General features: G+C 42.2%; 1 protein-coding gene across 1 annotated transcript in view; it reads right to left on the reverse strand.

Moving 5' to 3' along the window:
* The window catches only part of GNAL (G protein subunit alpha L), a gene marked incomplete at its 5' end in the record, with an annotated part of 193,484 nt that extends 176,440 nt beyond the window's left edge, over positions 1 to 17,044 (reverse strand). The window contains one exon of the mRNA XM_084281821.1: positions 16,537 to 17,044. Coding sequence (XP_084137947.1) covers positions 16,537 to 17,044 — 508 coding nt within the window. The remainder of the gene's footprint in view (positions 1 to 16,536) is intronic.
* Positions 17,045 to 18,044: the final 1,000 nt, after the last annotated feature.

The following is an 18,044-nucleotide window of genomic DNA, read 5'->3' on the forward strand; positions in this document are numbered from 1 at the left end:
GGGACCACTTGGCTTTCCAAAAGGAACTACTCCGTAGTGTTAGTTGGAAGAATGTCTTGCAGAAAAGTTTTAACATATGTTTGGCAGAAGGTGACAGAAAATACATTAGCCTGAAAAATAAAGAGGACAACAGGAAACAAAAGCTGATTCAGGGATATTCTCATTCATAGGTAGTAGATTGTGAAATGTGGAGGAAACTGATGAAGAGCCATCCACTAAGCCATGTGAAAGCTGTAGCTCTTTATTAAGGAACCATCAGGAAGCTGAAGATTTGCTTCCATAGGAGCTTAAAAAATGGTTACTGTTATGAAAAAGGCAGACCAGTGTCTGTCTTGTACAAAATTTCACCAGAAGATGACCTTTCATGAGCTGATCTTGAAGTTAACCACTATGCCTTCCCCCGTTGAGAAAAAAAAAAAAAGAGAGAGATAAATCCAAGCTGTGCTTAAAATCTACACAGAAATAAAGTTTTCTTTTGAGGTTTACTTCAAAGTTTACTATCAAAATTGCAAAGATAGCATGAACACCTCTAATTATGCGGTGGGGCAAGCCATTTAGATAGAGAATCCTTCGTTCAGTGCAGAGCTGATGGTGAGCAAAGAGCAAATCAAGGTGATAACAGCAGATGACAATGGTGCCTATGAACTGTTGAACTGGTTGAAATCGCTGTAAGGAAAGACTCATGTCACTGCCAACAGGCTGATAGGTTTTCTTTAAGGAAGAACCACGGCCTCTGCCACAGAGGTTTGCTTCCCTGCACATGTTTGTATGATTGCACAGCCAACTCACACCCAAGCGCCTTCATACCCAGTGGCACAGTTCTCCACACCCGGACTAGCAGGTAGCTCTGAGGACACAGGATAAAGTTTGAGTGCTACCCCAGCAGTTATCTGACACCTTAGCTATTCTGATGCAGGTCTTCTCTTTGCAGTCATCACAACTTCTTTTGACTACAGACCCACTCACTCAGACACAAATTCTGCCAAATTCCTTCCACAGTTGTGGACAAATCATTAAATTTAAGGTGCTGATAATATTGCAATGCTTTCTTCAGCATTCCTCTAGACGTTTTAAAGCAACCATCAACAGCCTGAAGTCAGAAACAGTCAGGAGCCAGCTCTACAGTTCAGTCATTACTGAATTACTGACATAGTTTATCCAACACTGACCGCAGCTTAGATAAGATCCCACAGGATTTATTAGTTCAAGGCACAGTATAACAGATACAAAACAAGCCCTAAGCAACAAAATAGACGTGGGATCTAGAATATTAAAACAAAGTTGCATCATGTTTTGAATGGGATTTGGATCCTAGATTGCTCCAATTAAGGAGTACAGGATTTTCAGTCTCCCTTGCTCTCAAGTCCACTGATGACATTTGATAATCATATGGCTCACAGAAAGATTAGAGAGGTTATTTTTTGTAGTTGTGCACGTTTACTAGGCTAAAATCCTAATAATTGTCCAGAAGCTCTATACTAAAAATTGTGCCACTATACAAATAGTTTTGTTGCCAGAGGTGGTAAACCAAAGCTCTAAGTATTACGAAGGAGCCTGACCACACAAAGAAAATCCTGGTAACATCCAATTCATTTACTACTAGTCTGCTTCAGCTTGAGGTAAATCAGCTTAAGGACTTCAAGAACAAGCTGTTTCTTATTTTTTTTCAGACAGTCTTGTCATGCACTAGCAGTGAGGGGCAGGGAAAAAGTCTTCCCTCGCAGGAATACGAGTGTCCATCTGTCTAGGCTCAGAGCACTTTGCTTGGAGCAGTATGAGTCCCTGTATTCTTTGCTGATCCTCTTGCTCCCAAAGCTGGTCACATAGAGACTTTCCAGTTACCAAAATCTGCATTATGCACAACCAAAATCTGCACAGTGCAGAGTGGGATAGTTTTCCCAACACGATGTGCAGCTGCTAAAATATCTTCTACTACTCTGTGTTTCATGCTTATCTTTAGGGAGGTGAAAGGATATCAACAGTGGCTACAAGTCACTCTTCACTTGAATAGCAATAACATTTTAGACAGGAAAACCAGGAGTGGTGTACTTTAGGATTTCAAAACTTTTTCATGCTGTCACGACAGGGAACTTGTCCAAACTGGATTCGAGGGGTCCAGATCATTAGGCTAGCACTGGGACAAAAATAGTACCAGAAGGTTTAATTTCTTCCCAGTTCAGTTTTCTTATATATGATGCCTTGCCATCAGAGGAGTTCCATGTAGAGTTGCAGTGCTACCATTACCTTTCCTCATTTTTAGTTAGAATGTTTCATTTGAGAAGCAGTTTTCAGAAAGTCTAGAAAACATTAATTGACATAGTAATTCAGCCACCAAAGGGAATAGCTCTCCAAAAGAAATTTATAACGAAAATAGGCTGGAGACATCTAAACTAGTAACTGGAATTTAGATGATATGCAAGTTCAATCTTGTTCCACTTCTACCCAAATTTTTTATCTGCTATACAGGAAAATATATCTGTGGTTAAATCCTTAGAAAAAGCCACATGAGACTAATAACTCCTATATATAATGAAAAAATTATTCCAAAAAAAAAAATAAAATAAAATCAAAGCTGACATGCAGTCAACATGTCTTATTCAGTTGCTATTACGTATTCTATACTGTATATGCTGTAAGGTAGGCAGGGACCTATGAGGCACGTAGAAAGGAGGAACAGATGTAATTATAGATAACACAGCACATGCTGATATAAAGCATATATACCAAAGGTTTGAACTGAGTTTGAACAGACGCCCCTTATGTTGGAAATAGCTAATCTTTGTGTGTATATTATACAGATTAACTACAGTCAGGCTCAAACCATACTGATTATTGTACCTCACTCCTCCTAATGATTTTCATTATATGATTCTGTTCAGTTTATTAGGTTTTAGCCTTTCAGTCTGAAGTTTTTTATGATGAATACCAATGGACATTTATGGTCACAAGGGAAAATAAAAAATAAAAACAATTAAGTACTTCTGTCAGTATTATAAGAAGTCTGCCATTCTTAAACTTAAGTAGATTTATCAGCATGCAGCTCCTGAGTCAGGGCTTGCATATTGCACTGGGCTTCATGAATCATAGAATCATTAAGGTCGGAAAAGACTTTCATGATCATCACGTCCAACCAGATACCACCTATTTAGTGTTAAGCCTCAGACTGAAAGCCCTCTAAAAAGTAAAAGAAAATTAAACAATCCTATTTTAAGCTAATGAAATATCTTTGTAACTTAAATATGTCCTCAGTGACTGAACCCAGTACAAAGTGACAAAAATAATACTGAAGAAAAATAAGAAATATGCTTCCAAGATGAATTAATATATTCTGAGTATGCAGCTTAACACTTGTGTGTGCATATCTTCAACAATGACCATCTGACTCCAGTTGAAGTTGGTGGAAGTTAAAACTGCTCAGTACTTTTGAAGCACTTCTGCTGACATGTACTATATTCAAACTGAAAAAAATTAGACATTCAAAGATAAGGACACTTACAAAAAGCATTTTTTGCCATGCTTCTGGGTCTCAGCTCCTTATTCTACCTTGATCAGTAACTCCCAGACTGATGAGATGGCTGTGTTACGTTCACATCTGGGATTCTTGCAATCACAGCTTGACTTGCTGTCCTTTCAATGGAAGTATGCTTTTTACGTATTTGTACATCACACTGACCTACAACGTCAGATATTTGCATACACTATGACATCAGAATCAATAACAGAACTGCTCGTATATTTCAAAGTGGTTTTCCTCCTCCATTGTTTGCAATCTCAATTTATTTTGGAAGCCCTTTTTAGAGAAAATACATGTTTCCTCCACAGGAAGGCTCCCTGTGTGGAGAGTTAATTAAAATGCTAGAAGACCTGGCCCTAGTTAGAGTATTTACCAGAACACCCATGGAGGAAGGGCTATCCTTTGAAATGTTAAATAAATTGCCAGCTGTGGATGGGGGTCAAGAAAGCTTTTCAAGCCACCCAGTGCTCTGAAAAATATATACACCTGTGAACAAAAACCAAGTGAACCCTGTCTATGATGACAGGATGATGGACTTAGTCAAGTATTTTATAAATTAACTGTTGCAGTGCATTTAGTGTGAGTTGAAGAATTAGAATACTTGAGGGTGATCAGAAACATTTAATTCTTCATTAAAATACGTATTAAGAAAGAATAATAATATGAAGGTAAGAACTTTTCTGCCCATATCATAATACAGGATAGCATAAAGTGTTGACTACCAACATACATACAACAATTAATTTCTGACAGTAAGCAGTTCTTGTAACAGATACTAATCATCCTTCCAGCTACCAAACATTACCAAAGCCACCAAAGAATCACCTGAAAATAAAGCTGTTAATTTACTAAGGGTTTGGATTTAAGAGCTTTGCATTTTGGGTTGGATTCCTTTATGATGAAGATGATTTCAAAACCTGAACAATCAGTAATTCTCTAGCCATAAGCAAGCACTGAAAAAAGTAACTGGATTCGGTTGATTTAAAAGACAAGAGCTCAAAAAAGGTCCAAACAAATACCTGCGAGATCTAACATGGCACAAAAACCACTTTTGGTCCACAATCAGTTACAAATACAAGAAGGAAACAAAAAAGCATCAAGATTGTTTTTTTTTTCTCCCCTGATCTGTAGTAGTAGTATGTATTACATTGGTTTAATATTTCATCTTGACAAAATATTTTCAGCTTGTTGAAAGTATTAGTTTAAATACGAATCTTGTTTCTTCTTTTACGAAAAGGAAAGGGAAGTAGATTGGGCCACTCAAAAAACAGACTATACTCCAGAGATGGAACAGACTGAGCAAAACACAGTCGTTTCCAAAATACTTCCTCAAGTTAATTGTATTAGTTTGTTTTGCTAGAAATCATAATATCACCATGCTCTAATGACCGGAGCACTGTGGATAACCAGCTGCATTGTTTAATGAAAACATTCCCCCAGAAATTTCAGGTTGTGTTCTTCACCTTAAAACAGTAGCAGCAAGTAATGCTGTGTATGTCAACACAACCCATTCTTTAAACAGATTCTTGTCCTCTTGCTTCACAAGGTGATCCAAACCACTGGGCTTGTTTGTTTGGGTTTTAAATTGTTTGTTTGTTTACAGACGAATTCCTTGCAGAAAGGATCCAAGCATGCCCTGCAAGCCACCATAAATGATGGCATAAAGAATGTCAACTATGTTTACTGGTGCTCCATGAAATAGCCTCAGAGAATCAGAAAAGAGTTTCTAAGGTATGAGAGAATTATTTGGATTACACAGGTTGAGAAAAATCATGTTCCGACAAGCAAAGGACTGGTGTCTACCGCTTAAGGTCAATACACCAGTAATAAGCAAGTTATTTGCTTAATTAAATACTTGTGGTGTATTGATAACAAACATAGCTGTTCAAGGCTTGTGTCAATATAAGACATTTATTATTATAAATAAGCAGCTTGTATGTCTGATGTTATTCTACGAAAGACCAATAAAGCATGTTTCAAGTGAATCAGGTATCAGTCAATAGATGTATTTCAGAACTAATTGTGAATTGTAAACTAATTACAGTACTGCTAAAGAGGTCCTTATGGGATTCGTAAAATTTTAGTCAATGACTAAAAATACCACTGTGAGTAACACTAGCTTATGAAAAGATTAATGTGTGGAGGAGAAATGCTGTTGGAGAACAGTAACTCCCAGATAAGCACGGCACTGTCAAATAATACTTTTTAGTGAGCCACTGCAAAGTTATATCTCTAGAAGCAGATTTTTATAGACCAGTTTCAGAAAGACTTGGATATATCATCGTTATGTATCATCTGATAAAGTGAGTCAAAATAAAACCTTCCTCTAGAAAATAAATACAATAAGCCATGACAAGTGGACACGGTCCACTTCTGATATATTGAAAAAAACAAGGAGAGTTCAGACAAGAGCAAAAGGTTAAGAGCACATTTAGCTTTTCAGGAATATTTCTCAATCAGTTTTCTTTCAAGGAATGGAATAACTATGCAAGTTCAATTACAAACAACCAAGAGAAAACAAGTGTATTATGAATTCCAGCCAGGAAGAAATTGGGAAGTTACTACTGGGAAGTAAAATGATTTGCTGATTGCATAAGTAGTCCAATATAAAAACCTTACTGGTCACTGCTATACTTTCAAATCTGCTTATAAATAAATTCCCTAAATCTACCCCCCACTGTCTGCTTGCTTAGCTCATGTTGACAGAGCAGCTACCGACAGTAACATCTTTATGAAACTAGCTTTAGAGAGCACAGTGTTGGTGGATGAAAGACTGAACTCAAAAGATGCTGTACATTTACTGCAAACTCGGTGGTATCTTCAGATTGATTTTTCTCATGCAAGATTAAAAGAGATTAATTCAGCATTTCTTTGCACATCATGTAAACAGTCAGTTCATTCAACTTTCTAATTACTTCTTTATTGGTGTTATCATAATACATAGAAAAAAACAGTGGCAGAAGTTCTTACTTTTAAATAAGATTACTTGACCTGCAAAGAAACACCGAGCAACATTATAGCGCTTCAGATTTACTTAAAGTATGATTTCAGATTTACTAAAAGGAAGGAAAAACAAAAAAAAACAAGAAAACTTTGACTCCTATATTTTTTTCAGCTATCTTCATCTTGCCGGAGATATGTTGTCATTAAGAGAAGATTAAATTTCAATGGCAGTCAATATGTAGTGATGTTAAGACTGTTTAGACTTGAGAAAATTATATTTGTTTTGCCCTGCACCCAATCTACACACAGCAGAACACAAAGAGCTAGAGAACCTTTGCAGGCAGTGCCATTGCTTAGACAAACAATGCACAAGACAATGAGGAACTGTGGCGTTAAGGTGAATGTTTTCCCTCACGAGCAGAACAAGGTGTTGACACGTACCTGTTCTTACCTTAAGCATAAGAGTCACATAGGGAGGCAGACTGAATGTGAAACATCTACACATTGTCACTCACCAAATGGTCTTTGGAGTGCATTACTCTTCAAATGAGTACTCTTCTACCTTAAATTATGAGCTACCTGAAGTATCAAGAAACTGTTCTCTGCTTCTTCTCAGTTTTTTCCCTGAAAGAGGTTTCCTTCTGTCTCTAGTAGTTCAAAGGCCTGGTTGACATCACACCTTGAACCGGAATCCATTGACACAGAAGAGTTCTGCATACAGCAAACAATCCTAAGCATTTTTTTCTCCCCCCACCCTTAACTCTGCCAAGTCAATATCCTCGCTTTAAGAGTTAAGAAGCAGAAGGTCCCAGAAGTGAATATGTTACCTCCATAAGTATTGCCATAGTTTTTCCACTTAAAAACGGGGCTCGTACTGTATCAATGATAAATCAATGTGGAAAGAAACCACTGGACAAACTCAGGAATCCAGATGCCACATCAGGTAGAATAAGAAAACATGAGGAAGTAGCAGTGGAATTTGGACCAACAGTCTCCTCCTGGGTGCACCTTGAAGCTTACAGAAACTTCAGAAAGTTGCTATAGCTCCTGATCTAAACAGCAAGAAACCAGGAAGCATGAAACTAAACCCACCTCCACTGCTTCTTTATCAGTCTTCCATGAACAGACACTAGAGGCTTTAGAGCACTGAAGAATCACAGCAAGCATGAGGCTGTTCAAAATATTCTTACATGTATGAACAGAAACATCCTTACTAGAAGGAACAGTGCATGACAGTGATTTTAATGCAGTGTTTTATCCCATCTTTCTCCAAGTGCCAAAAGCTTTTGTGTCCACCTCCCAGGACAATTGCATCTACAAACATCTATGATCCAGGTCCATATGCACTTGAAGTTCAGTTCTGCTAAACAGACCAAAGTGATCAGAATTTACATGAAAGAAGGATGTTTTCCAGGAAAAAAAAAAGCTATTTTTTTCATTAACCAATGCTCACAAGTCAGTAGACCCAATATACAAAAGGATCTGAAAGACACCTTAGTTTATAGCTGATCCTTAATGCTATTCTCCTGCTTGTTTATACAAGGCAGTTGCAGAGCGTCACACAGAACAGCAGTATACTTGAATACTACTACAAGTATACTTGTCGTATCCTACTAAGTTCCTAAGTACGGCTGAAGCAGAAAAGCCTGTTTTGTACACAAAAAGGTGTCTGTTTTTTTTTTTTTTTTTCTCCTTTAATCCCCTTTTAATGTTAGGTGATCACATGATTGGGGGAAACGGATGCATTACGAGACACAGGCATAAGTCTTCTACAGTCTTGCCATTTGGAAAGGTCAAAATAAATGCTTTATATAAAAACCATCTTAACCACACCTTTTCAGATTATTTCAAGATACATGTACAGTCTTCATATAAATTATTTACTTCTCCTGCACTAAACCTAAGGGTCTAGAGTTTGTACAACAACACAAAGAAGTTTGTCTGTGCAAAGGCTGGCATATGTTGGAAGTGCTTAGTATCTTGCTCACATCTCTCTTAGAGAGTTAGACAAGTACAGCAAGCTCTGAACTGGCAGAAGATAGCACTGTAAGCATACTTTGTAATTCAAACGTCCAGTGAGTCAACAGAGGGAAAAACAAACAAACAAAAAAACAAAAACAAAACAAAACAACAACAACAAAAAAAATCTTGTTACAGGAGCCACTGAACTTTCTCTATTCCTACGAAGCTTTAACCCGATGAGATACACCAGGATAAAATCCAACCCCATGCTCCTGAAGGCTGCTTTACCCACATAGACTCCTGATGGTGATCTACCATACTTTAGAAGAACAAGTAATTGCACGTTTGTGTGCGCACACAGGCATGACATGTGTGTTCATATCTGAAGAGGCATTACCTAGAATAGAGGATTATTCTTAAATCAACATGAAATGAATTCAAGCATGTAAAATATGAATGAGTGCTCAAGAAAAAAAAAAAAGCAATTTGCTTCTGTTTTATCTTAGTCTTCCATGTGAGGCATTGAAGAAAATAAAGGTGATCTCCATTAGAAAGGCAGTGTATAACACCATGCAGTGCATTCTGCGTTTGCTTCAAGACACAGAATGACTAATTCTCCGTAATTAAGCGAACTGTAGCATAACAGAGTTGGTAATGCCTCCAGCAATATTAATCACAGTTTTCAACAAAAGATTAAGTTACTTAATATAAATTACGCTTGCACAGAAGAGTATGGAGCCATGATCACCCACACTTTCGGCAGTTTAACCTACTCTTTGTTCTTCATAATGGAAAAACAAAACTGTTTCTACCCATTTCAATTCATATATGACATAAATTAAATACAGCTTAAATTACACGTATCAAAAAGAATGTATTTTTCAAATAATTAAAAAAGGCTGGGAAAATGACACCAGCAGAGAGCAGGGACTCAAATTATTGTCAGATTGTTATTACAGATATTTTCCAGCCTGCTATGTATCTCCATTGTGTGCACTAACTCAAATCACAGAGGGAAAGTTTCCCTTTGCTCCATCTTCTGAAGACCAACTAGACTAATTAGTTTAAATTGATTGCTGAGAAGAGCTTCCCTTTCACCTTTTACAGGAGTGGAATCTTCTTAAAGGAAACAGTCAAAATTTTATTGCCTATACAAAGAAAGACTTTTCATTTCTAGTTATTTTAAACGTCTGGGAAACAAAACAAAACAACAGAAAAACAATAACACCTGCTTTCTACTTTTAAACAGTTTTCTAAGTTCAAAAATGCACGTTGTTCCCACATGATGTAAATTCTTGGCTAAAGTAAAGCTAACAGTACAGAATTTAAAACGTGACCTGGATTTGACTTGCTACAGAAATGGTATTTTGGGAAAAAATAATTTATTGTTCTTGAAGCCTAGCATTGCTTTAAATGTAAATGGAATTTATAATTATTTAAACTTAACTTTGTAAACAAACAACTGGGGAATATCAGATTATGGGGAAGCAATTCAAGTTTGGCTTCAAAGAGATCTTATCAGTAAAGATCTTTCACTACAGGTGATTGATGTTATGCCTTACATTATGAACATTAAGTGGCAGGGTTTTTCTTGGATTTTTTGATGCTTTGCATGTGAACACGGAAAAAATAAATCTTCTCTTAACTACATTTTTATTTACCCTAGTCACAACCAGCATGTCCTTCCTTCTTAATACAGCTTACCCAGCGAGGCCTTAATTCCTTCAACTTTTATTCCATGTTTGTGTGCACACAAATCACATGAGACAGAAGGTTCACGTATAGCTGTGCAATGCGACAGGGATAACACAAAATACTGCTGGTCAGTACACTTAACATGCTCATCTGCTTTTGAAAGAGGCCTAAATAGGACGTGTGCAGGTGAGGTACGAGGCTGCACTGCTTCCAGACCCTGCACTCCTCAATATTAAAAACCAAACAAATAGAACATCCAGATTTACTGATTTATGATATTACTGTGACTATAAAAGAAAACATCCAACATATTTAAAGCCAGTTGTGTCAGACAGTTATAAGTAACAGAACAGCCGGACAAAGCTTCTGCCCATAAAATGGAAGAAATGTTGATCATTGCAGCAAAACAAATACCTCACAGGGTTGAAGAACCATCCAAGGCTGTAAATTTTAACAATAGCTGAATGATTTTAACCTTCTGCTGAAGACCATTTCTATTAATAACATTGTAAGTAATAACTACAGCCATAAATTTTCTCTCTCTTAAAAATAGATCTGCATATTCAGTGGAAAGACGGCTTTAGGACTGTGGTCCCACTCTGTGCTCAGTCCTGCTCAGTCCATCGAGTGCTTACTCAAAAAAAGTCTATTACTAGACATAAAAAAAATCCAAAGTACACAGAATTTAAGGAAGCACCAAGAAATGCAGTTAAGACCCAATGCAAAATGATAACTCAGAAGTTTCCATCCCTTCTGCTGGGAGCAAGCAACAGCTCTGAGACGATCCTTGCACTAAGTTTTTCTGCCATTAGACAGAAGCCTATGGAGAAGAACCATTTCCAGATCATTTTGTAGAGGCAAAATGCTTCTAGTCTATCAAATACATTAAATTTGGTAAGTGGAGGAAGGGACGGGTTTCCTGCACAGCTCAGCCCGGTTGTTGGGGGAAAAAGCATAAAATTAAAAATTAGTTCAACTTTGAAAGTTCAAATAGTAACTGACATGAAAAGCAAGCTGAAGGAAGCCATGAGTCTACAAAGACAAAACAGAAAACAACAGTAAATATTACCCCAAATTTGTACAGTTTCACTGTGTCAAAGATGCTAGAATGCAAATAGTAATAGTTATATTGTGGGATGGTTATTATTTATATAGTTATCTTGGGGATGGAAAAAAATCTTGTATGACTCACTCAAGGAATGCCAAGTTAAGAAATAGGAGGTGTGTGGTTGGGCAGTGGAGAGGGATGAACATGGGAACAAGTTTCAAAGTATTTCCTCAAAACGGGGAGGAAAAAAAAAGGATCGTCTGGGATCGTCAAAGGATCGTCAAGTTTACGTCCCATTCAAAATTTCCACAGCAGGGAAATGACAATGGTAGCAGGAGCTTAGGATGACAAAAGACATTAGCAGGGTTTGCTTAAGGAAGACGCAGTGTCACAACAAACATTTGTGGGATTTGCAGAGCCCCACTGCCCTGTGCTTGCCTCCTAACCAGAAGCTGGCGATGTGCAAGCGGCAGAGCCATCCCTGCACAGTGGTCAGACCACTGACCTCTGTTGTGCCTAAGGTGGAACAAAAAAAGAAAGTCCTTTTGTTTTTCTTAACTAGAAAGGGATATTCAAACAAGCAAAATTAATCACGGAGTGGAAACTGGTTAGAACAGGGAAACAAAGGCTAAATGCAGTCCATAATCCCCAGAAGAAAGGAAGGCAAAATGTTGCAAGTTGAGGATCGCTTGCGGTACGCTTTAAAAATAAAAGCTAACAAAACCCAACGTGTCCTGATGACTTCTGCTTATTGGCTTCCTCACCTGTGAGGAATGTATATACCACTCCAAATAGCACCATAAGTTACAGACAAAAACAGAAGAGTAGTTGGAAAGGCATGCAAATGATGCAAAGGATTAGGGATTATAAAATCCATTTACTTTATTACATTGCTTAGTATTTGCAGCCCATTGTCTCCCAGTCCTGGAAACATCTGTTCCTACCAATTATATATCCACTATCTACATGATATAACTACCTTGCCATAGGGATCCTACATCTACCAGCACAAAGCAGTGAGCTTTTCTGCAAGGACAAGCATGCAGTAGGGGATGGAAAAGGAGTGTGCACCACCCAGGAACACACGTGGTGGTGCCCGGCTCAGTTATGGACCAGGGCAGGCAACAGTTCTGGTGGTAACGGGAAAATACCCCAAGCACACAGCCTTATGGAGGCCCAGAAGAAGTATTTTAGCACATGAAGCTCAAACAAATTCTGGTATTTATCAATAAGCATGAGTTGGCACTATATAAAGTTGGAATTAAAGAGAAAAAAAAAAAAAAAGATTCGTCAAGTTTAATTTTGATGCTTGAATTGGTTTGGGGATGGTAAGCTTGAGCTGAGGGTTTGCTGATAGAGTATACTTCACTAACGAACTGCAGTTTTAGTCTAAAAGCCACCGTCTGAGCAGAAATCCTCTCTCGATGCAGTTTAATTCTGACAGCAGTCAATAGGAGGTGTCTCATTAGGCAAGTAACTCAGTAATACAGCACTACTATCATCATACACACCTGCACTTCCAGGCACCTACTGCTTAGCTTGACATGGCACCTTTATATTTGATTTCCAAAAACTAAAGGGTGATATGTTTCTTTGTACTTTTTTATACACTTATGTACAGAAGTATAATGAAACGTCTAAATTTCACTATCAAGTCTTAATAGTTAAATATCCCATAAGTGGCTACCATACCTTTTAAACAAAGAAAATGAACATTTCCATTTTCCCTTCAAGCCCTATCATCACTTTCAGTTTCTGTTGAATGGAAGAGCGTTCACTCCCAGCACTTTCAGTTTCAGTTTAGCTAGGAAGTGCAGAAGAATGGGCTCTGTTTGAGAAAGTCACCCAAAGTTAGGGCAGCAACTGAAAGTCTAGGGAAAGGGAAAAAAATAGGAGCCAGAGGATGCTAGAAGAAAACCATCCAGGAAAAAAAAAAAAAATATTTCTGGCTATGGCTTACTTCAACATTACATTAATTATACCTTAATTACACCGCCATGGCTAGCGCTTTGTTTAAAGCCAATCCCCCTTCACACACCACTTACTCCCAAAATAGTTTAAAAGACGAGATTGGAAACAAGAACTTAAATTGGCTCCATTAAGCGATTTGTAATGTTTTTTTGCTGGCTATTTCCTGTACAAACAATCTTGTACAAGGGAGTATTTGCAGTTATCTGGAAAAAAAAAAAGACCAAACAGAAAACAAGGAGAAAAAGAAACAACACAGGAACATCACCACCAACAAGAAAATAAATCACAAAGCTAGGACCCACTGACCAAGCCCTGTAAGGCTGTGCAATATGTATGTATGCTTAAAAAATATATCCTCATCTCAGGGCTAGCAAGAGCATCCTAAAAATTCTGCACAGATGAACATTTTTGCTTAAAAATAAAAGGAAATAAAAATAAAAGGCAAGGTATACTGTGCACAAGAATGAACTCCAGGTTTCCAGCCTTTTCTTCTCTTTGTAGCAGACATTAAACAAGAAACAGGCAATCACAATGGAAAGCAAGTTTCCATTTTATGTCAGTTCATCTCGTTGCAGAAGAGGATAAACAAACAAATGAAATAAAAGCCAACACCAAAGCTCCTCTGCTATTATCCCAGTGCCCCAGCACGGCTCCAGCCACCTGCCACAGACTTGTGTGCGGGGCACACGCAGGTGGCTGATCTTGAGGACCGCTCTCCTCACCACGCACAACCCTTCTCACGGCTACTGGCTATGACAAAATGCATCAAAGCATTTCCGAACGGGTTCAGGTGGAGCTCCAAACATCACGTGAAGCAGGAGACAGCGGCTGGGGGTGAAGCTGTTGCAAGCAGGAGGGTGTTCTTGGAGAGCTGCTCAGCACCGCACACGAGCAGAAGCCTTCAGGAATTCCTAATGTTTTGGTAACTGATACACAGGGCTCATCATGAAGCTGAGTGTTTTCGTTTGCCATAACAAATGGAGAGCTGGCATGCTTTTAGGGGAAGGTCGTTTTCAGACACTTACAGAGGAAGCCTCTCTTCTAATACCCTACTTATTTACAACTCTAGAGATTATCAGCGTGCATAGATTAACATAATTATTTTGCATATCTTTTTGATACTTAACAGTAGCTCCTTAGAACATACACTGCATTTTTTATCCTAAATTTCTATAAAATCCTCTAAACTTGTCCCAGTTCATGTGCAAGACAAACAAGAACAAATCAAAATGGAGCTATTATTTACAAACTTGTATCTAAAAAAGAAACAAGCAAAACCCACACCAACCCTGTTGCTCAACTTTGTTTATTCTGTGACAGTGCTCTGCTGTCCCCGCGTTCACCGCTTCCCCTCTGATACCCATTTCCTCCATGTTGATCTACAAAAATATTCCTCTTCTCTGTAGCAAAGGTATGCTTCCAGGTTCACGCTGCCAGGAAGATCTTAGGGACAGGGATGGAGACACTTACCACCAGAAATGCTATAAAATATCAACCTGATAATATTCTTTAAAAGACCTTTGCGTACATCCTAAGCCTTTTTTTTCGTGCAAGACTGAAAACAATCACCTTCTGCAAAGCAATTTTACTTCACTCCTTCTCTGACAAACAAACCTTTCACCACTCTAAGTATTTTCCCCTTATCTAGAGCAGCATTTCCACTTCTTTACAAACAGCAACACAAAGCACCTGCAGCTCTCCCTACATCCAAATCAGACGTTTATGTCAGGCCCTGATCTGCCAGGGATGAAACAATAATCCAGCACTTCCTCCCTGCGATACGGAGATCGGAGAGTATTTCATGATTATGACATGTATTTAATACAAAATTCAGTGCAGAGAGCCTGAGGAGCGTTGGGTTTCTTTTAGGGTGCCAGGGGTTGGCGATGGTTTATTTTTTTAATGGCATTGTTTCTGAACAGGTGCTGGCTGCTCTGGTTTACTATGACAACCACCCATGCCGTGGACTACAGGCAGTGCCTATGTGTTCGGCTCCCTTTGTTTGAGCAGTTACATTGCTCTCTGGAGGAAGACCACCAGCCAGGATCTCTGCCTGCATGTGGCCATATTGGCAATGTTATACTTCCAGTGATTATGGGAAGAGAAATCTTTAAAAACACTATTTTTAAATGGAATACAGTATTTGAGATACCAGAGCAGTTCAAGCATCAGGAGAAGCGCTTTACCAATAATATTATTAATTCAATGGAGTAGGAATCGCATCTTCTCCCTCTGCCCTTTTCCTGGCTGCACTGGTATCCTACGGACTGGCTTTTTGTGGATAATAATAGAACGCGTGATTTGTTTTTAGCAATGGAGCACTACGGTCCTGGCAAACACTGCTTGTACCTTCAGTGCTCTGGCGTATTTCATTATTTTCTCCTCCCCTCACCCACCAAGAGGAACGAAGGAATCCAATGACATGGAAGCACGGCGCTGTGAGGAATGATGGACGGCCCCCCAAATTGGGGACGACGTGCAGATAACCACCCAAACTCCACACCGCCAGGCGCGGCAAGCACAGGCCAAGCCAGCTAACGCCGGGGCAAAGCAGTATTTCCACGCTAACACAAATCAAAGGATTTATGACCACGCTGAAGAGGCCAAATAAGCCCGCCGCTGCTCAGACCATAAAAAAAAAAAAAAAAAAAAAAAAAAAAAAGCCAAGCCCTGCAGTATGACTGTTCTGTTTCCTGCAGGAAATGAGATGCTTGTGTTAGATACCCCTGTGGTTTTTGTACTGTAAGTGTACCAGCTGGTACGAAGCCCCTGGAGAGGGCTGCCGGCGCGCTGCTGCTTGGAAAGAGCAGTGCCCACAGCAGACCGCCTCGGCCAAGGGGCGGGGGGGGGGGCACGAAAGCAGACAGGTCACCCTCCAAAAAAAAACACCTGGGAGGCAACCTCTGCAGGTCTCATCCCGTAGCAAAGGCCAGGACGTGCCCACCCCACTGCTTTTCCCTGCCTCTTTAACCGAGGGGACCGCCTGGCCTCCAGGAGCCGCCACTCGAGGACCATCCATCCATCCATCCGTGGGGAGCACGCCTGACGGATGCCCATTTATATATATATATATATATTTATTTTTAACAATATTTGTATTTTCTCCTTTCCCCGCCCCACTCCCCCCGCAGGACCCCGCCGCTCCCCGTGCCTCCTGCCGGGGTGGAGCCGGCAGGACGGGCTGAAACCCCCGATCTCCATCGCAAAGACACAGCAGGGAGGAGGAGGAGGAGGAGGAGGAGGAGGAGGAGGAGGAGGAGGAGGAGGAGGAGGAGGAGGAGGAGGAAGAGGAGGGGGAGGAAGGTGGAAACCCGTCTGGGGAAAGCCTGGCACGGGCCGGGGAGGGGGGGACACACAAAAAGGGGGGGCCGGGGAGCCCCCAGCGGGCACCTGCCGCACGTACCCAGCAGCAGCAGGCGGTGCGTCTGCTTGTACTCCCGCTTCTGCTCCTTGAGCGCCCGGTCGATGCTCTTGCTGACTTTCCTCGCCTCCTTCTCCGCCTCCCGCTCCTCCAGCCGCAGCTTCTCCCAGGGTCTCTGCAGCGCCGGCGGCTGCTGCTGCTGCTGCTGCTGCTGCTGCTGCCGCGCCGCCTTCCCCCCGCCGGCCTTGGGCAGCGGCGGCCGCTCGGGGGCCGCCCCGTTGCCGCCGCCGTTCTGCAGCACCAGCGGCGGCCCGTCCCCGTCCCCGTCCCTCTGGCCGCCGCCGGGCTTGCTGCCGGCCCGGAGCAACGCGCCCTGGGCCAGCGGCTGCTGCTGCTGCTGCTGCTGGTGCTGCTGCGGCGGCGGCGGGGCGGCGTGCGGCTCGGCCGGCGGCTCGGGCTCCGAGGCGGCGCCGGCGCTGGACGAGATGGAGCCGCCGCCGCCGCCGGCGTCGCCGAAGAGCCGCGGGCGCAGGCTGTAGCAGAGCCCCATGGCTCGCTGCCCCCGCCGGGGACGGGCTGCGGCGCGGCGGGGCTGGGCTGGGCGCTCGCCGCCGGCCCTAAGCGCCGCGCTGCTGCTGCTGCTGCTGCTGCTGCTGCTGCTGCTGCTGCTGCTGGCGGTGGCAGCGGCGGCGGGGGGCGCGGGCGGGCGGGGAGGGGGCGCCGCGGAGCCCCTCACGGCCCCGCCGGGCCATCTTGCATTTTCCTCCCCGGGCGGTGCTGGTGGTGGTGGCGGTGGTGGCGGTGGCGGTGGCTCCGCGGCGATCACCTGACGCCGAGCTGCCACCGCCGGGTCCACCTTACCGTAAATACCCCAGCGCCAGCCCACCGCGCAGCGCCGGGCGAGGGGCGGGGGCTGCCCGCCCTCACACACACACACACACAGACACACTCACACACTCACACACAGCCCCACACACTCACACACACCCCGCACACACACTCACACACACGCGCACTGGCACACGCAGGCAGGCCGCGAAGCCCTGGCTCACGCACGAAGCCCTCGCCCGCTCCCCAAGCCCAAGCCCCCCGCCCCGAGGTCTGTCCCCTCTGAGGGAGCCGGGCCTGTGTGCACCGAGGGTCCCCCCGTTGTCCCCCCACAGCACAAAGAGGGTTTTCAGCCCCGGCACACGCCGCCCTACTACGCGCGCTTCCCTCGGCGTGCCGCCCGCACGCTGAGTAACTGTGCCGTGGGAGGCAGGCATCCCGCTTGGATGTGATGGCGCGGGGAAATAATAGGCAATATTGGGGCTTGCTCGCTCGCCCACTCGGCGTGAGCAGTTGTAGTACTCCACGAGCAAGGAGGGAAGGCTGTGGAGCAACGCCGCGCTACTCAAAGGCAGCCCTCATGGCGACACGTCGCGGACAAATTCGGGTTGCCCCATCCGCTGCGTAGCTCTAGATGTGGGGCAGACAGGATGCACTGCAGCTCCTTCCGTCTCCCTGGGCTCCACAACTTGAGACGTTATCTACTCAAATATTTCATAAAA

The sequence above is a fragment of the Netta rufina genome (genome assembly GCF_964035555.1).
Source record: "Netta rufina genome assembly, chromosome: 2".
NCBI classification, from domain to species: Eukaryota; Metazoa; Chordata; class Aves; order Anseriformes; family Anatidae; genus Netta; species Netta rufina.